The 26,165-nt window shown below is 55.9% G+C and overlaps 10 protein-coding genes across 10 annotated transcripts; 8 read left to right on the top strand and 2 right to left on the bottom strand.

Annotated features, from left to right (window-relative positions):
* Window positions 1–1,414: 1,414 nt before the first annotated feature.
* On the top strand, window positions 1,415–2,061 carry B0H18DRAFT_1125448 (uncharacterized protein; the record flags this gene model as incomplete). Its single annotated transcript, XM_048035020.1, has 4 exons — window positions 1,415–1,422; window positions 1,473–1,600; window positions 1,657–1,742; window positions 1,801–2,061. 4 exons carry the CDS (start codon window positions 1,415–1,417, stop codon window positions 2,059–2,061), a joined length of 483 nt encoding a protein of 160 aa, XP_047886639.1.
* Window positions 2,062–2,659: 598 nt separating this feature from the next.
* Window positions 2,660–4,424, bottom strand: B0H18DRAFT_1215921 (uncharacterized protein; the record flags this gene model as incomplete). The annotated part of the gene is made up of 4 exons (XM_048036655.1): window positions 2,660–3,428; window positions 3,488–3,975; window positions 4,031–4,181; window positions 4,249–4,424. The coding sequence occupies 4 exons, from the start codon at window positions 4,422–4,424 to the stop codon at window positions 2,837–2,839; spliced, it is 1,407 nt and encodes a 468-aa protein (XP_047886638.1). The 3' UTR covers window positions 2,660–2,836.
* A 2,455-nt stretch (window positions 4,425–6,879) lies between these two features.
* Window positions 6,880–8,762, top strand: B0H18DRAFT_1125446 (WD40-repeat-containing domain protein; the record flags this gene model as incomplete). Its single annotated transcript, XM_048035019.1, has 10 exons — window positions 6,880–7,152; window positions 7,207–7,339; window positions 7,391–7,556; window positions 7,608–7,673; window positions 7,725–7,984; window positions 8,039–8,061; window positions 8,109–8,199; window positions 8,258–8,319; window positions 8,370–8,519; window positions 8,571–8,762. The coding sequence occupies 10 exons, from the start codon at window positions 6,880–6,882 to the stop codon at window positions 8,760–8,762; spliced, it is 1,416 nt and encodes a 471-aa protein (XP_047886637.1).
* A 3,407-nt stretch (window positions 8,763–12,169) lies between these two features.
* Window positions 12,170–13,761, top strand: B0H18DRAFT_125338 (uncharacterized protein). The gene is made up of 4 exons (XM_048036742.1): window positions 12,170–12,578; window positions 12,635–13,006; window positions 13,065–13,486; window positions 13,550–13,761. Exons 1-4 carry the CDS (start codon window positions 12,225–12,227, stop codon window positions 13,659–13,661), a joined length of 1,260 nt encoding a protein of 419 aa, XP_047886636.1. The 5' UTR covers window positions 12,170–12,224; the 3' UTR covers window positions 13,662–13,761.
* A 1,490-nt stretch (window positions 13,762–15,251) lies between these two features.
* B0H18DRAFT_1044804 (uncharacterized protein) lies at window positions 15,252–16,231 on the top strand (the record flags this gene model as incomplete). The annotated part of the gene is made up of 1 exon (XM_048030737.1): window positions 15,252–16,231. A coding segment is annotated over exon 1 (631 nt), but the record flags the coding sequence as incomplete, so codon positions are not given.
* An 885-nt stretch (window positions 16,232–17,116) lies between these two features.
* B0H18DRAFT_842236 (kinase-like domain-containing protein) lies at window positions 17,117–17,296 on the top strand (the record flags this gene model as incomplete). The annotated part of the gene is made up of 1 exon (XM_048039507.1): window positions 17,117–17,296. A coding segment is annotated over one exon (180 nt), but the record flags the coding sequence as incomplete, so codon positions are not given.
* Window positions 17,297–17,808: 512 nt separating this feature from the next.
* On the top strand, window positions 17,809–18,657 carry B0H18DRAFT_1044800 (uncharacterized protein). Its single transcript, XM_048030736.1, has 2 exons — window positions 17,809–18,072; window positions 18,133–18,657. The coding sequence occupies exons 1-2, from the start codon at window positions 18,030–18,032 to the stop codon at window positions 18,279–18,281; spliced, it is 192 nt and encodes a 63-aa protein (XP_047886633.1). The 5' UTR covers window positions 17,809–18,029; the 3' UTR covers window positions 18,282–18,657.
* Window positions 18,658–20,450: 1,793 nt separating this feature from the next.
* On the bottom strand, window positions 20,451–21,179 carry B0H18DRAFT_125282 (uncharacterized protein). The gene has a single exon (XM_048036741.1). It carries the CDS (start codon window positions 21,018–21,020, stop codon window positions 20,571–20,573), a length of 450 nt encoding a protein of 149 aa, XP_047886632.1. The 5' UTR covers window positions 21,021–21,179; the 3' UTR covers window positions 20,451–20,570.
* A 646-nt stretch (window positions 21,180–21,825) lies between these two features.
* On the top strand, window positions 21,826–22,992 carry B0H18DRAFT_1125442 (uncharacterized protein; the record flags this gene model as incomplete). Its single annotated transcript, XM_048035018.1, has 7 exons — window positions 21,826–21,915; window positions 21,967–22,127; window positions 22,203–22,324; window positions 22,379–22,568; window positions 22,627–22,692; window positions 22,752–22,765; window positions 22,829–22,992. 7 exons carry the CDS (start codon window positions 21,826–21,828, stop codon window positions 22,990–22,992), a joined length of 807 nt encoding a protein of 268 aa, XP_047886631.1.
* An 814-nt stretch (window positions 22,993–23,806) lies between these two features.
* On the top strand, window positions 23,807–25,370 carry B0H18DRAFT_1125441 (uncharacterized protein; the record flags this gene model as incomplete). The annotated part of the gene is made up of 5 exons (XM_048035017.1): window positions 23,807–23,887; window positions 23,949–24,233; window positions 24,290–24,379; window positions 24,439–24,577; window positions 24,637–25,370. 5 exons carry the CDS (start codon window positions 23,807–23,809, stop codon window positions 25,368–25,370), a joined length of 1,329 nt encoding a protein of 442 aa, XP_047886630.1.
* Between the last annotated feature and the right edge of the window lie 795 nt (window positions 25,371–26,165).

The raw sequence follows: 26,165 nt of genomic DNA, 5'->3' as shown, positions 1-26,165 counted from the left end.
TCAGCGTCGCGCTGGAGCTTCAGCAACGTACGAGTAGCCTTGGAAGACTGCGGTTCGTTGTGTTGCTGTCTGCAGCAGACCGGTGGCTGAGTACACAGGCGCCCATACGCAGTACTTCTAGATCTCCCTCCAGGCTTACGGTGTCCGATCGGATCTGAAGATATGATGCCGACTGTCCATATCCACATATAGTGATTCGCAGTTGGAAGGGCACCGCGGGAGAGCCAAACTCTCATCCCAGAGGCAAGTAGATCTCGGGCCCGGAGTTCCTTGCGTTGATGTATTACGCTCATCGCTCTGTGTTGGCGTGCGTCTCATGTCAAGAGGTCAGGCCCCGTATTCGTCGCGCGTATCCATTGGTCGGTTAGGGCTCAGAATTGCCTACAGCGTGCCCAACACGACTCGTGCGGGTCATCCGCTCGATTGTCATGATAGGGCCTCACGGCGCGAGGTCTAGAAGCTTTGGCACAATATCGTTGCGCAGCTGTCGGAGGCGAGGTCGGTGATGTCCCGCTGTTCTCGATATCTCGCAGCGCGCTCAGGCTGACAGTTCCTACCGCTGACTACTCCGCCTCCCTGTAGCGTCCTGCCAGAGTCTGCAGCCTCCCGTGTTAATTGTCTGGCGTAAGTGCAAAACCGAATCAATGGCGGAGCGCTATCGCTTCGAGCCTCGCGCTTGCCTCGCCTCGTTTCCACGCACCTGTCCTACAACGTGCCAGCAAATTCCGCGGCGGAATACGCCGGGAAGCTGTTGTGAGTTCCTGACGTCTTTGTCGTCAACGGCCAAGAGTGTAATTTTAGACAGTCCCAAGCATCGGACGCGCTTGATCTTCAATCGGTGTGGCACTCGTTGCCCGCCGGTGCATGCTGTCCACCATGACGAAGGCTTCTCGGGGAGCCACGCTCTGCACCGTGATCCCTCCTCCGATTTACGCGGTCAACCTATCGCTCTGTCGGCCCTTCGAGCGCAAACTTGACTCCTCTCAACATGTTGGTCCGAAGCTCAATAATCAGCAGCACGAGCTTATAAGAAACCTGGATACGACGTAGCGCGCCCTCCGAACCCGCCAAACCGCTGCCAAGACGTATCGGAAGGCTTCGTATTAACTCATCGTGCCAATCTTGCGGTGCCGCCGCTCGATTGCGCTCTTCACGCCCCTTCACAAGAGCCTCACGCCGATCCCAGCGGCACATGAGCGCTTGAACCCCGGTGCGCATGAGCCGCCTACACTCTCGTAGCTGCAGTTGGATTACATTGACCTCTGGCCGGAGAGGGACAATGGTGAGCCTTTTCTGTCATCGTCGACGCCACTGGCTGAACGCGAACGGTATATGAGACGATGGAACGGCGCGCTTCCGACAGCTCTCAGCTCGTCGTTGCAACTCCTGCATTCGCCCCACTCCTAACACGAAAATGCCCAGGTGAGTAGGCTCCATTGCGACGTCTTCAGGGCTACGCTCACCTGTCATAGCTTGAACCCTCGCAACGGCTTCGACATTCGCTCGGTGAAATTCATCGCCTCCGCTTTCTACCGCAAGATCCCTTCGTTGTGCTGGATACCTTGCACCGTCGCAATCACGGAGCTCGATAACGCGCAGTGTTCGTGTCGGCCGCACTTGCTTTGTCGTTTGTCTAACTGAATCTTGCCGGTGTAGTTGGCGTCTTCATCGTCGATGGGTTCGATCAGCGGCGTTCATATAAATCTGCCTTTAAGACCAGCTGGCGAACGCACGCCATCCAGGTATGTGAACACATCCATGGGGAAACCTCTCGCAGTAGGGCCTGACGGCGTGTGCTAGGACTCGCGGCTCCTGGTGTGGTTTGATGGGACGGAAGAGTACCAGGTTGTCCTCAACGAAGGCGGTCCTAACTTTACGGGCCTCGTCCTAGCCTTTATGCTTGGGCTCCATCTCGCGTACCACGCCTGGCAGGTCAACGAGGACCAGCTGCTGGCCACCCTCCAGGCGTTGCCGGCTGACCTCTCGGCGCCGTGGCCAGGTGTCACGGTCACTAGAGACGGCACGCTGGAAGCCGCCGATGAGCCGATGGATATAGATTGAGGCACCAGTGCGACGAGGCCGGCATGGCGCGGTCAACTATTTCTTTTTCCACCCCATCTAATGTAGTGCTCCGATATTCTTCTCGTCACGAACCCTGCGTCTAACGTCCCGAATGATTCCATCTCGTCCTGGACCGTGAATTCCCCCCTTTTGCGTTGATTCCTGTATTCAGTTTCCTGCACGCATCCCTAATCATTCCATCTCGTCCTGGGCCGTTTATTTCCCCCTTTTGCGTTGATTCCAGTATTTAGTTTCCTGCACGCATCCCTTCCTGCTCCACCCCATCTTCCTTCACGAAGTGTTGGTTACGAGTCTGCTTATCATACAATGTGCTCTCGAGTCTATGATATTCAGCGGTTCTGGCCACATTTTTTGCGCGCCGAAATCATCGCGCCGCCGCACGACGAGACGCAGCGCAGGGCGTTCCTATGAGTGTCGCGAAGTTGTCATTAGCTATGGCTCACCGGGAGCAACCAATGCTCGGAGCGCCGGCCATGGGCAGCTGTAGCAAGCCTATTGCGCTCGCATATGCCGACGCCCGAGCTGCATCTACATTGGAAGCACGGTGAAAGGAGGCGGGGCTCAGGCTTGGCCAGCACACGCAGTAAGCATAGCATAGTCGTCATAGCCAACAATCATACGTGCTTAGGTACATGTGGGGAGACGCCAGAACAGTAGATAGAGAACATGGTGATAGAGAACACGGAGGCGAGAGCATACTGGTAGATTTGTACAAGGGGTGGCATAACAGCGTGCTAAGAGAAGATGTAGTCGCCTACTGACCGAAGACAAGGGCTCTAAGGGGCTGGATAACTCCAGTGTCCCTTTTCGCTGAATACACGTAACGCCTGTTGTACACAAGTTCGGCGACGTGCCCACGAGTGTATCGGAGATCGGGAGCTAGGGACGTTTCCTGCTGCGCGACCCACTCTTCCAGTTCGGCCAGTCGGCGCTGGCTATCAGCGAGCAGCACAAACAACTCGCGCACGGAGTTGAATAGTCCCTCGGCGTCGAAGCGTACCATCTCGAGGGCGAGCGTCAGATCTCGGCAGCGGGTGTCCTCGGAATTGGGATGCAATATTCTGCGAACAGACACCGCCCTGCCCAAGGGCTTCGGCCAACAGAGCCTAGACACGTGTTCTTCGAGACGAGAGAGATCCTCTACCAGCGGGAGGAGCGCACTCTTCGTGGCTAACAATTCCCAAGAGATGTGCATGAAAGACGACCGTGTTTCGTCTTTGATGACCTGGAACAACCGCGCGACGAGCCATCGCTCAGACGGGTAGAACATGTCGCCAGCGAAGGCGCGCGACGTAGCCTGTACGCGGCTCATGATGAGAAGGGCCAAGCGGCTCGCATAATCAGCGCTGGAGAAAACATCAAGATGAGATGTTGATATCATCCGTAGTAACGGCCCTACACTTACTTGTTGGTCACCGAATTTATTTGCAGGCTAAGTTCTACGGCTTGCAACGTAGCGTTGCCGCTGGAGGTCAACAAGGTCCTCGATCCTTCGGTCAAATTGAGGCGTTCCGCGGAGCCGAAGTGCAGCTGCGACGTGGTGTGGAGCTTTAAGACGACGGAGTGAAGTCGAAGGGCGATCTGCAGGTGCTCCGAGGTCTCGTCCAACGCGCCTGCTATCAAGGAACCCTGTATGTTGACGAGCTCGGCAAACTCCGCCCAGCCGACCTTGCCTAGCGGTTCTGGGACCACTCGGCAGGTAGGAATCAGCATGGTCACGGCGGGGAGCGTGCACACTGTGGTCCGCATCATCGACATCCTGAGAGGATCTTGGTCGAGGAGTAGCATAGTGACTGGGCTGACAGCCCAGGACGCATACGATGCAACGTAATGGCGAGGGCCGGGAAAAGACGCCAGCAGCGACACGAAGACCGCAGCGATGCCTATGATCATCTGTACACCCGTGAGCTTCGCTGTAGGCAATTGTATCCTGGGCGTCGCTACTCACAAGACGAGGCGAGACCGTGATCACAGTGGGCAACCGGCGAGGAGCGATGTATGCGTCTTGAGTAATGGCCAAAGGACCCCGGACCGCAGCGTCACGGTATGGGCCCTGGCGGATGAAAATCGTGAGCCGGGCAATGCACTCCTCGAGCGTCCTTCGAGCTGTAGACGTAGAAGATCAAGGATGTCAGCGCTGATATCTCATCGCGTACACCGACCGACTTGCCCGTGTCCTCCGAGTCGGCCTGCCGCAGGTCGTCTGACGCACCACGGGGAGCGGCGCGCGGATTCATCACCTCATCAGAGGCCGGCCTGTCAGCGTCCTGGTTCTCTGGATTGAGCCGTGTTGAACGTCGGCGGGCGCTGGAGGATGCTGATGCAGTGCTGTTCGATGCCATGGAGGGTGATGCTAGACAAGGGGATTAGCTGAGTCGAGGTCGCGGGGTCGGTATAAGACGTCTATCTCATGCAGCAACGACCATACGGCTTCAGGATTATAGAATGCGTCCTGGAACCGTGAAGCAATGTGTTTGGCGCACTCTCGGGTTCTCGGCTGAAGAATGAACCCATCAGGAGCCTGACTTTGTGCGGAAGGTAGCGGCTCTTGACACCTCACAATCTAGACCTTGACTAGCCCTAGGATGGGCGGCCCTCGGCAAAGCGTCAGCGGATTCCATTGGCTCAAAGGACAAAGAACGACAGCGTGTTGGCCTATCGAATTCGTGAAGCACCTCAGACAGGACCATGAGGCCTCGTCAATGAAATCCGTGAGGCATGAAGGCCTGTCTTCCTCGCTTAGCTCAAAAGGATTCAATGTCGGCGGTGGTAAGCTGTGATGCGTCCAGCGCAAATGAGGTCCCCACGTTGCAGTGCCCAGAACCCGCTGCCCGGGGTGGCCCAGCGCATACGACAAAGGCCCGTTTGGGTCGGTCGTAAAGGCGTTGGCTTCGCATACTAAAACCTCTGACTCAGAGAGAGGAGCCGAGGAAAAGGGCAGAGACAGAAGACTACTGACTGCTAGAGCTGCACCGACTGGTCAAAGCCGGTAAACGGAGTCAGTCCCATCGGCTATTTTGGGCACGGGGAGGTACAGTATGGTAGCGCCGATCCTGAAAGGGCGCTCCGGGGCGTGTGAGGATCGCTCCTAGAGATCTCAGATATAGTGCGGACGGTGAGTCCACGCTTGGTCCACGCCGCCTCCCCGTTTTTGGGAACAGATGCCTGCTTTGGAAAGTGAAGACTTCGGAGCAAACCGAGCATCCTTCGAGAATTTGGCCATCTCTCTTGTACGACGGCCCCGCGACATCTTACGTCCTCGCGAGAATTAAGGGCGGGACGTCATACATCTCGAATTCCTCATGTGCTCGGAGCCATGATGTGGGAAACTCGCTCAGCGGACGAACATAGCATGAAGGTTTGATTCGAGTGTGGAAGACTTCAAAGAGTGGAACGCATTATAGTAAGGAGAGTGGAACGCATTATAGCAAGGAGAGTGGAACGCATTGTAGTAAAAGAAGAGTGGAACGAATTATGGTAAAAGAAGAGTGGAACACATTGTGGTTGCACATAACGGCCGCTTCCTCATTGCATATGCATATACGACGGAGCTCGTGGGAGCTCGTGTTGCCGACGCGTTACGTCCTCCATTTAGTATTCCTTGTGAATTAGTTAGCGTTCTATCGTCAGCACAGAGCACTCGTGGGGCTTACGACGAAGACAAGGGACTGCAGGCTGTCCATCGCAAGGGAAACCTGAGCGAACTCCTGCCTGATTTCGAGACGCAGCCGAGCGATCTCTTGCTGCAGTACCAAGGTGCGATCTCTCAGCTTGCGAAGCAAATCATGGTGGGCTTGTATGCGTTCGTGCTGGACGTGGTTCAGCCGGCAAAGGGTTTGCTTAGAGTTACGCAGACGCTCTCGTTCTGCTTCGATAAAGGCCCTCTCTTCTATAAAGCGGGCAGCGTTCCTATTCTCGTAGAGCTGTAAGACTACTCATTTGATTCAATGTTTGTTTTTCATGCTTACCTGCGAATGAGGTTGTTGAACAGCGTGGGATGGTACGTGGGCTGCCCGAATCTGAAGCGGATCGCAACAATGTCGGCCTCCAGTTGGAACGGTTGCCGACATACGTGGCACAGCGACTGTACAAAATGTCTGCGAATTTGACGAAAGCAGTCGACACAGACGACGTGTCCTGTGTAGCATTCGTTTACCAAGACTACACGCTGTGTTAGGAATAACGGCTCACCACAGGCTTTGATACAGATGAACTGAGCCCCACCCTGCACGGCAGCGTTGAGGCACACTGGGCAAGTTGCGAGCATGGTAAGGCGACGAGGAGAAGGCCTTGGTGTCACGTCCTGGGGGCATCTTGCATGAGTCCAGCGCTGGGTCTTCTATACGGCGAACCTGCACAAAGGGACATCGGGACGCCACACCGTAGCAATCCATGCGGCGATGCATCGAGCGGCGTATCTACTGGAGAGGTCACTGGCGTTCGCAACGGTGGGTGGTAGGACAAAGGTTCACCGGCGTCCTGGAGCACTCACCCGGCGTGACGGCGCTCACGACCAGTGGCACAAATGATCTCAAGATTGCGCCTCGATTCCTCCTCCGGATCACACGATCGCAAGTATCTGGGAATCTGGGATTGCCTCCGAGATCTGACAGTGCTACGCCCGGCCGACCTGCGGCCGCCAGTAATTAGTGAGTAATGCCATGAGGCGTGTTCCTTTAAGCCTGCTGCCTCACCAGCGACGGCAGCATGCTGACTTCAAATTGCAGGTCACCATATGGCCGCATGCCCTCCTGAGTGGCTCTTAAGGGCCGCCTATCTTCACGTTCCTTGGCAGCGATGGCCTCCACTGCTTACGTCCCTACCCTCACGCTTAGGGGAGGACACTCTGACACTATCAACGTCCTCGCCTTCTCACCGGATAGTACCTACCTCGCCAGCGGAGGTGACGATGGGGCTGTGATCATTTGGGATGTCCGCACCGGCAACCTCTTGTACCGCCTCTCAGTCGATAGCGTCGTCGACAGCATTTTATGGCATCCCGTGCACAAGGAGACGATTATTGTCGGCTGCGAGAGCGGCGCAATCCGGCAAGTACGCTATTTCTCTCCGGTGAGTGATCCCGGGCTCCAAACGTCAGCTCGAAGGGCTTAAAATACAGCGCAGATACGCAGCGAGGTCTACGACCTTGATCTTGGAGGACAAGCGAACGTCTTCGATATGGACTATAGTGCTATGACGGCGTGTCTGGCAGCTTCGATCGGGCTTGACGTCGTCATCGCAAAAGAGACTTCCCCTAGTGCGCCGGCTGCAGGCATTCAGTCGGACCATCTTACTGACATCGTGGTAGATCGCTACAGTGTCAGCATGCCGCTGCCACGTCTACAAGAGAGTGTCGGCACAGGGGACAATGCGGCCGCGTCGAAGAACGTCGATACAGAAGATAGCGCGGTCGCGTTGAGATTCGACAAGCACGGGCGGATTCTCGTGACCACATATACGGTCAGCGGAATAGTGTGAGGACTTCGTCTCCTGCGGCCCATGCCTCGCTGACGCATTGATGGCAGTTGTTGGGACGTGCAAACTCGGCAGCCGCAGTGGCGCATTGTACCGCCTGAAGCTTACCCTTCTATGTAGGATCCCTTCTACGCTCTTCGCTGGCAACATAAACTCATCGCCATTAGGGGACACTCGGCGATAAGCCCTGGCTTCCGCTTCATCGCAGTCCACAACCTCCGCGACGGTGTGCATCTCTACTCAATGGGCGGACACGAGCAGAGGCCTCGTCGTCTATTGAGATTTACCGATCAGCCGCTTCCACGCATTGCCTTACAGACGGCCTTCATCCATGAGGGTCGGGCAGTTGTATGCGGTACATCCACAGGAGATGTGTGTATTTGGCAGACAGGCACCGGGGAGCTGTTCCAGTCGCTGTCGCATCAAGGTAAGCCGTCTGCGGATGCCATCGATCAATGTTCACGCTCACGCGCACGTCTAGAGGACATCATTATGGCCGTCGCAGTAAGTTCGCACACGTCGAACTTCCTCGTATCTGATTTCGCTCGTAGAGCTGCAGGAAGGGAAACATATGTTATCTTGCCACGGGATCCGCCACAATGGGCCCTGAAACTTATATCAGAGTATGGCGCGCGAAAATCCGTACGTCTACCACGGGTCCTATCTTCAGCAAGCCGTGCTCATAGTATATAACGTGAAGCCAGCTTACAGCAAAGGCCCGAGTCGTTCGTAGAGGCATTTTTAGTGGGTCTCAACTTGAAGGTGCGTGTTTTCGTCGATGTGTTGTGCTCCTTCTGCTAAAACTGTTTTAGTCTGATCGACTGATCCCTACGGTGGAGGAACTGCGGGCAGTCCTTCGCACGATTGCGGTTCTAACGATATCCCTCGGACTCTGCTGGATCTCTCTGAAGATGGGCATTCTCGTCCCATGGGGCGACTGTGGTCGCGCAATGATCCATGGTGTGAGTAGTCTTGCAGCGTTGCTCGATCTTTCTCATGTTGTTCTGACACAGGCTCACTTCGTATGGTCGGCTCTGTTGCACTGCTGGAGATGGGGCGTGTACGCTGCAACAGATGTTTATCTGGTCGGCGAAAGCGTGGCTCGCCAGGTGCTATACGTCGCATCGGAGTGGGTAAGGGGGCAAGCACTCAGGGCTCTCGGGCTTCCGCTGGATATCATGGAAAGGCTACCTCCGCCTCAGTAGGCTCAGGTATAGGCGTGAAGTGGCACTGAATACTGCGTCTGTCGCTAGTATTTCCGAAGTGGTGCGCATCGGCACACAGAACAGGAGGTCGGGGTGAGTGCCGACAGTGGCTGTTGTTCCCAAATTGCAAGAATCGTATCTACCTGTCCGTAACCGACAATGAGCGATACACATGGTCCCGCTTGCGGGGGAGACGGGTCACGCGTGCTTCTCATGCAGTAGGCGCTGCTCTCAGCGTCCTTCGGGATTGTTTACGACCTCAGTGCGTTCATATGCCGACGTCCCCGGCCCCTCACGGCTATCTGCGCTTGCCATACACGCTACAGCAAACAGCATCAACTCCGATTGTGCCGCACTGAGGATGAGTTGCACGCCATCCCGAGCTCAACTGCACTGAATCTCATACCCCAATTGCAGAGCCGGAGCTCAACTGCATATGACGCATGTTATCGACAAGCGTGCTGCTGCATGTCCTGTGGCACTATATGCACGTGTTGCCATGTTGTCGATCTCATCTGCTCCGGACTCCCACCTCAGTGTGCACCACGACGCTTCATCTCCGATTAAGCGCAGGCCTGCGCATCGCGTCTGCATTGTCCTATTCGCGGTGGCAGTCCCTTTGTCATAAAGTCGGATGGATTCCTTCTCTCTGTACGCTGCCGTTGTCGTCTCCCTCGCCAACTGATCACCATGCCCGAGGAACCCAAAGCCTCCGCCTCCAAGCTCCCTGACCCTGAAGAGCCTCCCCCTGTCGCCGGAGTGAAGAGGCGACTTGAAGACTCCGGGGCGCGGCAGCTAGTGGTGAAAGGAAACACTATTGTCCGGTCGCGTTCCCCGCCCCGCAGGGTGGAGATTCGGAGACAGACTCCCACAACACCGACATGGGTCAAGCAGCTCAAGAGGTTTAGAGCTACTCTTGACAACCTGGTACGTGGCTTGTATGCGCGTTGATGATTGCTGGCTTAGCTCGGCATCCGAAGACTGGAAGCAACACGGCGGCTGAAGTGGTCAGACCGGTTCCACCAGCGGTTCCACCAGCAGTTCCACCAGCAGTTCCACCAGCAGTTCCACCAGCAGTTCCACCAGCAGTTCCACCAGCAGTTCCACCGGCGGTTCCACCAGCGGTAAGTGCCAATTGAGCTTGTCTTTCGTCCGGGCGACCTTGCTCATCAGCATGTATACAGTCAGAAAACAATGCCACCATCATGCAAGAGGAAACGGCCGGTAATCAGCAGGATGAGGCCACCGAGGATTACTTACACTACTCTCATGCAAATGAGGCCGAGGCAAACGAGGCCAGCGTTCAGGGCACCGGTGTTGGACGTCAAGAAGATCACGACCGCGGGGGTTCTGTGCAGGTTCGTTCACATATCTGTTGTTTCGCCGCCGTTGAATAATCACAGAGAGCAACAGGCAGACGCCGCTGGCATAGGGTCGTCCGAATGGACGAGATCCACCCTCTCCGCATTGCAGGTATTGTCCAGCAGATCCACGCTGATTTGACGGCATTAACGAGACCATGACAGAACGCGCTCGTGCCATCCGCACAAGTTGAACTGCAAAGCCTCCAGAATTTGTTTCACTCGATCGCTGAATACGCGACCGGCCGCCCTGCGGAAGACCGAGACAACCCAGGCGAACCCGCCGCTCCAAAGCCAGGCGAATCCGCCGATTCAAAGGCAGGCAAATCAGCTGATCGGAAGCTGCATCCTTTGTCTGCATACGCACCGGGAAAGCGAAGAGTTGAACGGGCTCAAAGGAAAGAGCTTCGCGAGCCATACTCTAAGACGTCATCTTCGCGCGAGGAAGTGCACGGCGAAGGTTCGGAGTGGACCCAAGAATCCGAAACAAGCCAAGGCGTAGTGAGTTGGCCTCTATACTACGGGGGCAACACTGCTAATGCGGTGTTTTCTCTCCAGCCAATCTCAGGGGCGACTGCATCAACCTCCTGGGAGAGACACGCTACGTCAGCCGAGGAGTATGAGCGGCCTAAGAACGAGGCTACAACAAGCGTGAGCGTGCTGTCAATTTCAGGCGTTCCAATGATCGGAGAAGTAACCTATCTCTCGCACTAGGCTTTAGAACAAGACGTGGACATGGATGATGGGGCCGGACAAGCTCATCGCAGTGATACTGATGTAGGAGCCTCGGGCGGTGCTCCTGCCAGTGAGGCAACGCCACCCCTCCATCAAGTAAACCTGGTCAGTAATTCCAGTCCTGCGAGTGCTCGTGATCTCTAATAACCGTGCGAATGAAAAGACCCATGGATCGACAACTGAAGATCGCATCGCTGAAGGCGATCGAACAATGGTTGGAAGCCAGCGTACACACGTCGTTCCGTCTCCGGTACGTTTGAATCACTCGGTAACGATCGCCGTTGATAATGATCTTACATTGTAGGATTTGCAAGCGCAGCATCAGCCCGCCGTGGCCGAGATGCATCCAATGCCTGATCATGATGAGCGCATGGAGATCATTCCAACCTCAGACGTGACGCAGTCACAAGATAGTGACGTACCTATGTCGGCAGACGTAAGCTTTCTCCTCCTCCTCATCTGCCCAGTGGGCGCTCAACGACCCGTGCCTAGGACGCCGCAAACGAGAGCTCGGAGCCCTCAGTGGCCCCTGCACCAGCGCAATCTAACATGTTCTTGGAAAGTCTTTCTCGATACGTGAGTCAGATGAGACAATGAATTTCACCATCATCCTGACTTTGTCAACCCCAAGCTATCCCAGGACCACGACGTACCTATGGACGGGCCATCTTCTGCTGAGGACGATGCAAGCTCGACATCGACTGAACGTCCTCCGCAAGTTGATAAGGGCAAAGGGCGTGAGGGATACTCCGACACGGATTCGACCTTAGCGGAGCCACTCCGACAGGCGGGAGACGAGAGGCGCCACCGGAATCCAGGCGTAGCGCCAACGCAGCAACTGGATTCAACAGTGTGTACCATTTTCATTACCTATCCGTATACGTTCTCATGCAAACCAGGTGCACTCAGCGGCGATGCCACCCGCTGCTAATCACAATGCGCCACAGACGGTGCGTACTACTACGTCTTACTAGTAATGCTCCATGTAACCTCATTTTTCGCAGGGATCCGGGGCATCGCGGCGCCAGTTCGAGAAGTTTGACAAGAGCAAATACCAGCGTACGACGTCGACGAGGACGGCTGTACGGGCAGACACTTCTGCGCACCAAGCCGGTACTGGCTTAGCCGTCCCAGAGCCGCCAGCGCATCCGAGGGCTAGCGCGGCTTCGAGCCCCTCCCAACCACAAGGGATGTCTGAGCCTGCCAGATCACGTAAAACGCAGGCTAACCCAGCGTCGAGGCAAGCAAGCAACGTAGGAGATTGCGCTACCACTCTTCAAATAGATGCTAATCTAGCTTATTTTCTTGCCCCTAGGATGTCGATGCGCCGTCGAGGACTGACTTAACCCCGCTCACCCGGCGCGATATGGTTATACTTGAGCAAAGCATGAAACACAGCATGGACACCAGAATGTCCGAACTCGTAAGCAGTATCTCGCAATCATTGAAACTGTCGGTAGAAGCCGGCATACGATCCGCAATGTCTGCGAGAGATTCAGCGGAGGCTCCCGTAGCCCACGAGTCATCATCGTCATCTGGGAATGCAACCGGTGCTTCTTCTTCGAGTGCACCGACGGTCAAAGGGCATGCTAGTTCCCGGAGATACAAGGGCGATGATGATATGGCTGACGACGAGATGGACATGATGCCGGACAACACACGCTTACCTACCAATCATCGCCAGCGCAAGAGGAAGGCTCCGGAGGAGAATACGTTCAAGGTGAGAATGGTATAATGATCTCGACATTAGGGTACACCCTTACAATAAGCCTCTAGGATTGCATACGTACCCACGCTCTTCGTTTGATGAAACGTGATACACACAAGTCCCCGTTCGCCAACATCCCGTCTGCAGAGCAGATCGCAGCCTTCGACCCCAGCAGCGGCCGCGAGTGTTGCAGCGCGGATAACTTCTCTTATGACATACACGCTCGACCTTCGTCTGCTTGGAATCTATCTACAGCGAGAGTCTTCGCAGCGGACTTCAAGGCCCAGTATCCCCGGATAGAAAAGTCGGAGGATGAAGTGAAACAAGCTTGGATGGCCCACACGGACACTCTGCGCCGGCAGTATCGAGACCAGGCGATAGCGCAATCCGAGGCTCTGTACGAGCAGAAGCGTCACAGGCAGCAGGAACGGAAACGGCAGGTAAGACGTCGTTGCGAATGCGGAAGCTTTCTTGCCATTAATGCTTTGTTTGGAACAGCTTTTTCAGAGAAGACGCAACGTTTCGGTATCGTTGCTTTCTACGAGGGCCACGGAACTTGTAGATGCGCTTGGCGTTCATGGTATGAGCACCGATGAGTCCGATCACGAAGCTGGGAGAGGGGAAGCCACGTACTTCATACGTTCCAAGACTTGGCGCTCTGCAGAACTTCAAACATGGCTACGCACGCTCGATTCGCTTCACCTATGGACGCGCTACAGAGGAGGCTTCAAGGCTTCACAGGGCGGTTGGCCGCACTTTCGCGTGGCTAGTCAACACCCCTGTACCCGCCCTCCCATCGTTGGACTCCCCACAAATTGCTACGCCCCATCTCTCCTGCAGCGATACGACACGTTCAAATTGAAGTGGCTAAGCCCTCTACCGAACAACATTGACCTGAAGCACCCTGATCCGATCATTGAGTACGTCTTTCCATTGCAATTGTTTCTCAAGTGCTTTTGAATGACATCGATCACACCCCTTAGAACGGCGAGACTGTACGACCTCGCGCACAAAGTCTTGGTTACTGGGCACTTCGATCCTGAGAGGCCTGGCCGAGAGAATACGCCAGGTGCCGATGCAAGAACTCAACAGTGAGAGCCTTCCGTAGAGCGATTGCTCAGGTTCTTTCGACCGGACATTCGAACTGCAGGCTTTGCCGACGCACGAGATGCTCTCCATATATTTCATATACGATCTTACATGGTTGAGGCCTTCATATACAGCTGCTTTTGACATCAAAGTAAGGTTCTACACAAGTCCGAGCACGTAGTAGTATGAGTGAACGAGTGAAGGTACGCAGCAAAAAAAAACGCCATAAAACTGAATTGGATGGGCGAGTGTATGAACGTGTAAGCGTGAGTGAGCGAACATGTGAATCAACAAACAGGTTGATGAAGTAGACAGCCTGCAGACACCGCGACCCCGAATACGAACATACAAGGGCCAGCATGAGAACGGAACGAGTAAGCGGGCGAGCGGGAACGTGGACAAGAGGCGAACGGGTGGGCAGACAGAGCCAGCGGCCAAGCGAGAGCGGCAGCCGGACGAGAGTGGGTAGACGAGCGAGAAGCCGCGGGCATGTAATGACAGGCGAATAGGCAGGCGGGCGAGCGGGCAGACGGTGAATTTGCGGGCGAGAACGACGGTGAGGACGAGGACAAACGAGCAAGAGCGGGTGGGCGAGCGAGCGAGCTAGTGAGAGGGCGAGCGCGCGCGGACGAGAGCGGGCGAGCGAGTGTACCAGCGAGCAGGCAGTCATGCGAAATAGCAAGAGGGCAAGGGTGAGCAGAACCGGAGAGCGGGCGAGGGAAGGAAGGCGGACGAACTGGTAAGAAAGCAAGGGCGGGTGGGCGAGGCTAGTGAGAGAGCGAAAGTGGGCAGGCGAACGAGCTGGCGAGAGGTGAGTAGGCAGACGGGCGGGCGAGCGAGTGGGTGGGTGGAGTAGACAAGTGAACGGGTAGGTAAGCTCCAACGTCAGCAGGCATATAGACTGAAGACGTCAAGTCTCATTGCACACTAGACATGTTGTTCAGCATCATGCGTGTGAGAACCAGGCTGGAAGGACTCACCGCACGAAGCTGAGATTGTATGAACGGATGGAGTACGCCGCATGTACTTACATAGGTCGTGCCACCGTTCACGGCATATGCGCATCCGCGCCGCCTCTTCTCGCCCTCGCGACTCGCCACACACATTCTTCTCCCCGTCTTTCTCATTTCCCTTCCCTCCTCCCTCGGTCTACTTACATGCAGTATGACTGTACGGTTGATACATTTCGAGGGAACTGCGTGAGTTCAGGCTCGCGCGGCCGTGTCGTGCCACCTCGCCAAAGTTGGGTGCAGTCGAGTAGGAACCGAAGGCTTCCCATTGGGATATGATGCGGCGCGAACTGATGTAAGTACGGTTGCCAGTTGTCCGATAGTCCGAGGCCGGGCATTCCAAAAGCGTTTTGCGTCTCAGCCACGTCGCATCCAGGTCGCATCGCTGGTGACGCACATATCAGTAAGTTCAAATTAATATTGGCCGTCAAAATCCACGACTTAGCTCGACGACCGGTAAGTATTAAGCGCCACACGGTGCCATGAGGCCCACGACTCGCTCCTCCTGCACATCCCGCCCGCGCTGCCCATGTCGCCCCCGATCCTCCGAGGTGCGCCATCCCTGTACCACGACTGCCCCTGCTGACGTCCTTACGCGCAGACCTCGAGCTCTCCCCCGTCGACGCGTCCTCTGCCGTCGCGCCCCGCCGCAGCGGCTTCCCCGCGCCGCCAACGGGCCACGAACTCATGGCGCTCTTCCCCCCGCCGCCGCCCAACCCCATGATGGGCCCGATGTCTGCTATCTTCTCCGCGCAGGAGCGCGCCTTCTTCGCGTGCAAGGGTAAGGAGATCGTCGCCGTACAGATCGAAGCCGACATGCATGCCGGCCCGTCGCAGCCCTACCTACACGCCCATCCAAATTTGCAACCTCACTCTCAGCCTCCGGCGCCCGCTAAGCCAATCGCCCGTCAGACGTCGCGCTCGCTCCGTACGCGTCCCGAGCTCGTGCCGCCTCCCCAGTCCGGACCGCCACCGCCGACACAGGGGAGCGCGAATGCGCCGCGCAGCATTCCTGTCATCCCCGTCCCAGCCCAGTCCGCGCCCGTGTCCGCATTGTCGCCTTGCCCGCACCCCGCGCCGCCACAGCGCAAGTGGACGACGCCACCACACACCCCCATGGACGTCCAGATGCAGCACCCGATGCACTCGCCGCCGCCACTGCCGCAGCAGGGGAAGGAGCAACAGGGAGAGGAGCATGGCGGGGAGCAGACGCAGCAGGAGGAGGGGCACATGGAGGAGGAGGAGGCGTGGAGGAGGCCCATGCCGCATAGTGAGAGGAGACGGGCGGGGATGCATACGAAGCGGGTGTCTACGGTGAAGTGAGTCGTGAGTCCTCCTTGAGGGTTCACAGGTCCTTTAGTCGTTCTTGGGATTCGGGCTGGACTGGGCTGTGGGGTCGGTGGTCGGTGGTCGGTGATCGTTGGCTGTACGCTAGTAAGCATTGTACAGCGTGTCTCTCTGCTCTGTGCTCTCATATCCGCTCATCATTATCGCTGTTTTCGTGCTACTGCTATCGCAATGCAACTGGTCTCGTCATGCATGCATCGTGGTGGCTGTGCCTGACTGGGTGAACTTTGTCAGACTTTGCTGCCGACCATCGACATCGCAGCAAGTACCGGCACCTGACAATTCAGGCTTTCTAATTTGCGGATCCCGTCCACGCAGTAACCTGCCCGACCTACGCATCGCGATCGGTCGTACATGCCTTGCCTCAGTCTTGCATTCGAGTCTGAGTATCCTGACGGCCCCCTGAACGCACTTACCGCCGACTACTTGCAGCTGCATTCGGGATCCGACTGTGATATGGCTACTGCTCCTTCACCACAGGTATCAACGCCGATCTCCGGAGACGATAAGTAACGCTGAAGAGCGAGAGACAGGAGAACGGTCCAGGTAGGTTGTCGTCTCCGATACTTTTACCCGAGTGACCCGACTCCTCCAGCGGCCGGCGTGGACGCTCGCAGACGCGTGCAGTGGCTCGCACCCGGTCGAGTGGCGCACTTCGGCGACGGTGCGTAGACCTCAGGTCCTCAACGTCCATCGTGGTGGTCAAATCTGACTATTCGGGCGCAGAGGATACCATACGCGCATGTCCTGCTTTGGCAGAGCGTTTCCTATCGAGAAACGATGAAAGTTTATTCGCGAGATGGGGTCCGGAGGCTTACGGCTACCTCTTATCTGTCTATCCTTTGGCAAGAACGCCGGACCGTCGTATTGACGAAGATCTTGCAGCTCAGCAGCCGGCGGCGATCAAGATGATTACTCGCGCGACCGAGAAGGTCCAGCTTGGAAAGCGTGCTCTTTACCAAGTTTACGGAGGCTCGTCATATCTCAGGCTGTGCGTACGAGTGTCCGACTCGCGGGATCCTGAAGTTGGTGAGTAGCCGATGGAAGGTGCGCAATTCTTATCGTGTCACTCTCGCTGAGATATCTGACTTCGTCGCACCAGCGGATCTGCATCATATCATCGAATCTGGACAGATGCTCAGCAATGAGTACGTCCAGTACTTCCTCAGCCAGGTTCTCCAGGCCATGAAATATATTCACTCTGCGTCCGTCGTACATAGAGACCTGAAGCCCGGCAACCCGCTGGCGAAAGCTGATCGTGGGCTGAAGATCTGCGACTTCGGTCTGAACAGAGGGTTCAGCTCAAAACCGGATGAGGAGCCGTTAGCTCACTCCATGCAGGATAGCGATTGACTGTCCCATAGTCGACCAATTGAACAAGATCCTCAAAGTTCTCGGTATGTCGTGACGCACGAACGTTTGGCCGACTGTGATCGAGCACAATATATGCTTAGGTACTCCGGAGAGCGACGTCGTTGATCGCATAGCAAGTCCAAAGGTACGGACCGTGTGCCTCACACCGTTATTCCTGAAATCTTGTGGCATGGATCACAGCCCCTGAGCACTCCGGGCGAACACCCGTGGCTTGCGTCGTACAAATCAGAACAAGGACCAGTCCTACGAGTTTGTGATATCGTCCGCACCCACTGGTCGGCGGCTACCCCTCATGGCGTGGCATGGTGCGGTGTCGCCCCGCATAGTCCTTTTGCTGATCTCACCGACGTCCTTCTTGGTGCGTCTATAGTTTATCATGTTTATCTGCTGCTCGTCGTCGCACTTTTGACGCGTAGATCGGTGAGTCGACGGTGTCCAGAATGCTGTGCCCGAGAACGTGCAGGGCGAGTAGCCCAAAAAAGAACTAAATTATAACAGGGTAAATTGCATATGTTGTAACACGCCGAGGACACTGGCTCCAGGCAAACGGACAACCTGTGCCGAAATAAGACGATTCACTGGAGTCCACTGAGACAAGGTCTCATCGACGGACGGCACACTGTACGCTATCATTCTGACGTGCATGGTGCTTGTAAGACATATGAAAACTACTCATTTGGCAACAGCTACACACGATGAATGGATCAGTTTGAGACGTTCCAGCCAGCACTGATCAACATGCTCACCTCTTTGCTCCGTACATTCACCTTTGCCTCCATTTCCTGGCGCTTTAGAGTCACTATTGCCAACTCACGCCTCAGGTCTTCACAGGCTGTCTCCGATTCCTCTTGTTCCTTGTTCGCCGCCTCCAGCTGCCCTAGCAGGCGCGATATAGCAGACGAGTTGGCCGAGTTCTCTTTTTGAAGCACATCATGATCTTGTCTGGCAAAGCCTAGAGCCTCTGTGGCTAAGCCGAGACGACGATCCAAGTACACTGTGTGCGGATTATCCCTACAGTGCAGAGTCAGTCCTTCACATCCTGCCGAAATGAGGTAGACTTACAATGCCCGTTGGGCCCAAGCATCCGATGCGTCCACATTGGTAGGCATGTAAATGTCCCGCAGGTATGTTTCAGTCAAGCTGTTTGTGTTGTTGACGACCACTGGTCTGGCCAGGTCAATGGTGATTATGGCAGCGCCGCAGTTTGGACATCCTAGCCCGGGGTACTCCGCTACATAGCGATCGACACAATCTTCGCAGAACAGATGCCCTAGGGAGCCATTGATGACTGTGAGTCCGACGCGATAATAGTCAGCCTGAGTTCACTGACCGCATCGAGTATTGATCTTTATTTTTGGAGACAGAGGATGCGATTGATACAAGCGTGCGTCACATAGCTCGCAGATAGGATGATTCATGGTCTCTGGGACGGTGAACTGAGGAGGGCGAGGACAAGGAGGGAAGGTGTTAGCACGCGAGCGAGACGTCAAGTATTTGGACGACTCTTATCTTTCGGGATCAGTACTTGGTCTCAGAACAGCCAGCTTTCCCCGAACAGCGCGTGGCTTGAGGTACGCTCCTCATTATGTAGCATTCATATATCGTACCAGTCTTACAAGCCAAGTCAAGTTCCCCAGTATCGTCAGCCAGACTGATGTAGCAACGGTAGGTAATCATATGCGCGCAGGATGTGGTCTGCCCATTCGCAAGCACACCATACGGCGGGCCGATCCACTTTGGGGCCGGGGCTTCGACCGCGGACGACCATAAGATCCACGTCTTCCCCATCATAAAGGTACTCGTCGAAATATGGAAGACGTATCTCGTCAGGGAGCTTACCTTACGCTGCAGGATCTCTACCTCTCGCCTCGCAATACTGACACTCGTTCGGATAGATCAGAGGACACTGCAGAAGGCATGGTTGATGTCACGCGCACATGACGCTCAGAGGCTACGTCTACGTCTATCCTCACGCGAACCAAGCCGCGAATAATGAGGCATCACGGCGTTCTGGGTGTGCGCAAGCTACGCCAGACGCTTTGTATTCTGTCGCTGATGCTAATACGGCCAGTCGGGTGACGTCACAGCAGCGCTGAAGTCATTGCCGCATAGGGTAATCGATGCAACTGTGTGTGTGGCGTTCCAGTCCTTGTCTTTCTGTTCTCATCTTCCACCATCTTCCACGCATCGCTTACCATCTTCCACTTATACGGCATATATCCTTCTCTCAACTGCTTGTAATGGCTGCCGAATGAATCTATTCGTCGCTGGGTGAACGCGGAGCTGTTTCAAGTACGGAGGGTCTTCGTGTAGTACACGAGTTCACAAAATGAGAGGTAGGCTCACTGCTTTCGGCATTCCACACGACGATGCATTGAAAGACCCATCCTGTATAACAGAACGGATACGGTGATGCCGGCTTTCAGGACGACGTCAGCCGAAGTTATGCGACTCTGAAAGACAATGAGCTCATACGGGTCGAAGGCGATGACTTGCGCAGCGGTCGCAAGCTCTTGGTTGGCGGCTGTTCGACCTACAGCGTACGACTCTCATCCGAAGGGAGTTGGTGGTCTAGAGATTGTGAGAATCAGCCGCGAAGGTAAGCAGCCTGCGCGATTCGTAGATCGTACAGCCATGCTGAATGGTGACTCGAGGTCTGTGGCGCGTTGTCTGCCCGCGAAATACTACGGAGGAATCTGCGATGAGACCGAGGATGCTACGGCACGAACGCTCCGTACCCGAATACCCTCGTTGCCGTCTCCGCTGAATTTGACGGCTAGGTCCGTCCGTTTGGGTGGCGCAGCGGGGCAGTTGCTGTGAACGCCGCGGGCAGCGTACCGTGTGCTGTGAGCATCCGTATTGCAGGTGAGTTCGTTGATGGCCTGGGGATCATGCTCTGATTCTGGGTGTTGCCTGGCGCCGTATCCCTTCAGATCACTCGACATAACGCGCCCAGCCCGGCGGGGTTCATCCTCCAGACGACTGCCCCTCGTTTCCTGGAGTCCACGGCAAGACTTTCAAGCGCGTTCACGATGGAAGGTAAACGTGCGCTTCGTTTGTTGATCAACATTGAATGGATCTGCCTCAAGCTCTTCCGCGCGTCTGCCCAACATCTCTCGACGTTCGGCGAGCCATCTATACGTGCTCCAAGGCGGGGGTCTTCTCCACGCCGAACACCATGCACTTACCGTACTCGTCTTTCATCCTGTGTACCGCGCGAACCCTGTGTACCGCGCGAATCCGGTGTACCACGCGAATCCGGTGTACCGCGCGATAGACCCGGTACGTCCGTTGTTGCCTCACGCCGCATCCCTCGCTGACCACGTATGCTTGGACACCATGTACTTGTAGATGCTGCGCGGCGTCCATGGCTCGATGCACGGCCGTGATCGGATCTGAGCACGTCAGCCACCATGAGAACGATTCGCGCGTGCAAGTGCTGCGAGTGCGGACGTCTGCTCGTCAAGCACCCGTCCTTCCCGATATGGCTGGCGTGCTGCTCTTCGTGCAGTGGTCGCGTCCGAGTCGGGTGTCCAGAGTTGAACCAATTGCCGTCCAATCGACTGAACGACGGACTCGTGCTCTGGGTAAATTCGTGGCCCATTTGAGACAGCAAACATCGTGTGTCTGACATCGTCCGCCTTCAAGTTGTCCGTCGTCTCACTCAACTATTACTTCTGTGTTCGAAAGCACGCCTAATACCTTACATCACTCCTCGACATCTACCCACTTAATCGTACTCGTACGCGCCGTACGAGAACACCATTCTCACAATGCAATTGCCGTGCGGGCGCGTTCGACGGAGATGGCACATCCAAGCGTCCAGACCGGAAGAGAGGGTAGGATGCCGGCGACCTGCCACACGGGTATGCGTGAGGTCGCCGACGTGGAGCTCGAGGGAGCAGCTATAGTAAGAGCGCTGCGAGGGCACCTACAGGTGAGTCTCGCCCCGCAATGTCGCACCCCTGTCGCCCATCCTCCCATCGATCACCTCTTACGGCGCTCTAGCTTCTCCGCCTCTGTCAACCGCACGCCCTCCACACTGATGCTCCGGCCCTTTTAGGAGTGCGTATCTTGACCGCCATGTTCGTTCGCTGTTGTGCCAGTGTTGCCTTGTCCGGTTCCAGGGGATGGCGTAGAATCACGAACTGATCTCGGCGGTGTGTTCGCACGTCCTAAGTCTCGGCGGTCTCCCCTCTTACGTTTACGTTTCCGTTTCTAGTCATAGCAGGGCTCACTCGCTACTTGCAAGCTAGGCACATACAGCCTCTCCGAGTCGAATTGAGCGCAGTACGGGCCCCCGCCATGTGCTCACAGTCGCCTTTGTCGTGTGTTCGGCCAGGCAAGGATCGCGCACGAATCGTGAGTCCCTTCCTTGGCTCGCGCTCATAGTATATGCCAGCTGACGACCCTCGTTTTGCAAAGCATCTCTATCGAAAATGCTCTCCCAGTCCCCCTCCCTTCTGCCCATATCTCCGCTCCGCCCCGCGATCCTCATGTTCTCCCTCTCCGTATTCACGGGCGGCATGGTCCTCTAGACCGGGCCCGAGCGCACCGTCCTCTCACGCGCCTTCGAGCAGCGGCCAGAGCTGGCGCTGGAGCACTGTGGCGTTCTCATAGAGCTCAGCTGGGGCGACGGAGGTGCTCGCGACGCTCGAAGGGGGTGGGCACTAGAGAAGGGCGCGCTAGACGTGGCGTGGAGGAAGAGGGAGCTGGACTGGGCGGAGGAGCGCCTTGGAGAGTGAGAGTTCTGTAAGGAGCGTGAGTGTTGGAGTCGTCGGCGATGATACTGGGCGTCGACGAGCGCTGATTACAGGCTTGCTTTTGCAGGACGTCTTTGCGCTCTCAAAAACTTGCCGTCGAATGCTCGTCTGCTCGTCTGGCGCGGACGCGTACTGCCATCTACAGCATCAAGAATATGTCGCGACGCACCTCTTTGTATGCCGTACAAACTCGGCTGCTGGGCGTAGTCATACCAGCTCAACATCCCAGTTGGTGCCTCGGGGACGCGTTTGGGTGCGACCGTCTTGGCTTCTGCGAGCCTCGATTCCCCCGCGCACATTGCCGTCGACGTCCCCGACAGTAAGCTGGAAAGCTACGTCCCTATCCAGCAATGCGAGACACACAAGATCCTCGTCGGGCTGCTGGGGTCGCCGGAAGTGTTCCTCACGCTTGTCAAGCGGTGAGTAGACCTTACCGTGCCGTGCTTACTTGAGCGCTGACGGGGCGCTGCCGCACAGGTGCATCGGCGCACTGACGATAGAGGTTGCGGGAGCCCATTTGTCACGCTCATATCGTCTACGGCGGTGAGTAACTGCAGAGTGTAGGCACTGCGAGTGCTGCTGACTGGACTGCTCGTGTGCAGGTGGAACCGACGCGGTATGCGCTTCAAGACGGCATGCCATGTCTGTGGCATCTAACGCTCAAGGCTATGTCTCGCAGACCACCACCGTGTTCAAGGCGTTCTATTCACGGTGGTCCTCCATCCCGATGCGTGCAAGAAGGCCCAGGAGGAGATTGACCGCGTCGTCGGTGACTCGCGGTCGCCCGACTTCGGAGATCGCGCGTCTCTGGCATATGTCGACCCCCCCCCTCCACCCCCTTAAGAAAGTGACGATCGGCTTATGTCTGGGACAGGCGAATCTGGACCCGCGAATGGAGCACTGTAATTTTAAGACAGTCCTGCCCGAGATATGGGCAACTTTCATGGTATTGAATCGAAAGCCGTTGTGGCGATCGCGGCGTGGAAAGCGAAGTCGTGAAGTCGCTGTATCAGGGTGGCGATAAAGGTTGAATCGCGACGTTGTGGCAAACGTAGGTGATACGCGTCGAATGCGATGTCGCGGTATCAGGCTGGCGATAGAGTACCCGAATCTATTTCACCGATATACGTCTGCGGTATCGTGTGCCAGATTCGTAAAAAGACATCCACCATTCGCGTTGCGAGTCGTTGCGAATCGTTTCACGATTCCGTAGCGAAACAGGGAATGTTCGGCCTGCGAACATAGTGACGGAACATACGCTATGTCAGACCTCCGGACATGAGTCATTTACTTCCCATTTTGGACTTCCGCAAATAGAATATTTTAGCGAGCCGGACATAGCACATGTCTGGGTTCCGCAAATATCTAATTGTCGGCGCGCAGACATTGTCGGAACATAGTGAATGTCCCCCCTTTGTTCTCAACCGGCACATGACGTATGTCAGGACCTATCACATTGCACGAACATTATCCCAACATGCTTGGTGGTTTGTGCGGCCTCGGAACATTGCGGCGAAAACGTGACCAATGTTATGACACCCGACATACTAATTGTGGCCTGCTTTGTCAGGACCCGGAACAAAGGGCGGGCATTTCCTCTTTTCTTGCAATGTTACGGGTCCGTAAATCGCCGCTTACTAATCTACTCGGTCTTCCAATGTTAGACCAATGTCCGGCGGCGCCACAACCCGGGTTGTCCGCAGTGCGCGAAGAAGCTGGTCGAACAGCTGCGTCGGTGGTTGGTATGTCGCGACAATTGCAGTTTGGTGGTGGAGTAGATGAATCTTACGTTTTGACAGCACGCATACGGCACAGAGTATGGTGTATACTCTGGCAAAAAGTCCGAGCCGACGTGGATCACCATTCAGTTGAGCAAGCTCGCAGGACGCGTGAAGAACAGGTCCTTCAACCAGGGCGCACGACAGTGGGTAGAAACTGAGTGGCCAGAGCTTTTGATGGCTGGCCAGAGCCACTGGCCCAGAAAGGACAGAGGAAGTCGCGCGCGAGACCTTCAAGCCGCGGATGAACCTTTGAGTGGCGGTGGGGACACTCACAAAGGGGGGCGGAGCGAAGGGGACGGACACGTACGTACCGTCTGTCGATAATAACACGATCGATGCTGACGAGCTAATTCGCTCAGGAGGCGGACAAGGTGGAGAGACATGCGGTTGAATCGACAAAGGACGCGATGAGAGCAAAGGCGAATGAGTTTAGGAAGCAGCTCAAGAAGGTATAGTTTCCAATATGTCTGTAACATCACCGCACCTGACGAGTACATGTGGTTGGAAGTGTGACTACTGTAGGTCTGCGACAAGGGCAGTGAGGGAGTGTGTGGTGGACCAAGGCAGCGGGACCTGCGGGACGTGCAGAAAAGCCGGCAAGGGATGCTACTTCCAGGGATTGTCGCTTAATGGGACACAGAACAAGAGTAAGTGTGAATTATTGTAATTATAAGAGCGGGCACTCATTAGAATACTCTGTTAACAGAGGCGGCGTCGGTCGTGATGCCGGATGAGGGTGTCTCGTCGACCACTAAGAAGGGAAAGCGCAAGGCAACGAGTGTCATCCAATCGCTCGACAACGACAGGCCCGCGGAATTCACGGCTTCGGATCCTGAAGGACCAACACCCGTCCAGCGCGCAACTCGATCGCGTGCACAGCGAGACCCCTCGGCCGCAAAAATGGGCAAGACCGTCCTGAACACAGCGACCAAGACAAGGGAGAAGAACAATGGAAGACTGACGCATGAGCGTCCCGACACTTCTCAGGAGGGCCCTCGTCGAAAGCGAGGAAGATACGATGTCGAGAAGACCTCAGAGAAGAGGCATACGCGCGCGACGGCTGCCGCCCTCGTTGGCAAAGCCGACCAAAGGCCCTCCAGGCCGTCGGAGCGCGCATCCGATGGCCCCGCAGCACATGTAGCGTCGCCGACGGCCTCGGAGGCGGCGGGCGTGGACACAATCAGCCTGGACTGGGGCGAAGAACTGCCGGAGGGTGTCAATGGCGCGTCAGATAGCGAGGGCGAGGGCGCCGGTACCCTGCGGATGAAGACCCTGTCGGAGGTGATCAAGACGTTTGAAGTGAACAGGGCGAAGCTCGCAAAGAAGATAGAGGAGATGGAGGAGGACCGTAGCTGGTTGGATGCTCAGCTGAAGGCGAACAGGGCGCGTCTGCGAGAGCTGCAGCAGGCACAGATTGCGGAGGCGGGTCCAAGTCACTAGCACGGCTTGTCGCAGTGATGCTCACGCATGTCGTCGTACTCCGGCACGCTCGAGGGAGGTATGTGAGTAACGCGGCAATCTATATAACAATTAGTAGCTGATCGCATAATATCTCAGTGTTATAAGGCTCGGTCTGAAGTATCGTAATGTTGTACAGTATGATCCGGCGTTGGGTTTGTTTGCTTCGTCATCCGGAAAGCTGTTTGTAAAACGTGGATTGTAACGTAGAGGATGTGACGACAATGAATTGTACTAAGTAAGGGCAGGTTTGCTCACCTAGTGGAGACTATCCAACGGCTCGGGTGGTGGTGCCCAACAAGGGATCACGAGCAGAGGTTTCGTCGGAAAGGCAATCGCACTTTGTATGTTCGGGTTAAGACAGTGCATCAATTGGACAGACGGACAAGTCATGCCTCGCATGAGACGCATCATCAACGGGTATGTCAACCCGCCGAATTTAGGAAGCTACTGGCCGACGATTCCACTGAGCACTTATGTATTGGTAGGATTGTTGGAAAATTTAGTAGGAAGGGACCACAGCCACGGTCTTCCCGGACAACACGTGCCGCAGTGAGGCGCCTGGAGATTCCGTCAGGGCAGTATGATTGCTGATCGTGCGACAAGCGAGACGCGTGTTCGTAGGTGGCCACGGGGCACACACGACGCGAGAATTGCCAGGGTGCGTCCATCGCCTTTACACCTCTCTCACCTCCCACCAATATCACTAAAGCCTCCCTCTAAGTTTGCTCGCCCTTCCGATTCCAATGGCGCCAGCTGCAAGCAAAATGTCGACCG

Source organism: Fomitopsis serialis, assembly GCF_022376445.1.
Source record: "Fomitopsis serialis strain Sig1Antser10 chromosome Unknown B0H18scaffold_155, whole genome shotgun sequence".
Lineage (NCBI taxonomy): Eukaryota > Fungi > Basidiomycota > Agaricomycetes > Polyporales > Fomitopsidaceae > Fomitopsis > Fomitopsis serialis.
This window is presented reverse-complemented; position numbering and strand designations above follow the sequence as displayed.

Bases quoted from the DNA above. Each gene is read 5' to 3' on its own strand.
- B0H18DRAFT_1044800 (XM_048030736.1), top strand. From the start codon at position 18,030: ATGGTGCTTGTAAGACATATGAAAACTACTCATTTGGCAACAG. The intron at 18,073-18,132 runs CTACACACGATG...CAACATGCTCAC, and splicing joins AACTACTCATTTGGCAACAG to CTCTTTGCTCCGTACATTCA.
- B0H18DRAFT_125282 (XM_048036741.1), bottom strand. From the start codon at position 21,020: ATGTCAGACACACGATGTTTGCTGTCTCAAATGGGCCACGAATTTACC.
- B0H18DRAFT_125338 (XM_048036742.1), top strand. From the start codon at position 12,225: ATGGTTATACTTGAGCAAAGCATGAAACACAGCATGGACACCAGAATG. The intron at 12,579-12,634 runs GTGAGAATGGTA...ATAAGCCTCTAG, and splicing joins CGGAGGAGAATACGTTCAAG to GATTGCATACGTACCCACGC. The intron at 13,487-13,549 runs GTACGTCTTTCC...CACACCCCTTAG, and splicing joins CACCCTGATCCGATCATTGA to AACGGCGAGACTGTACGACC.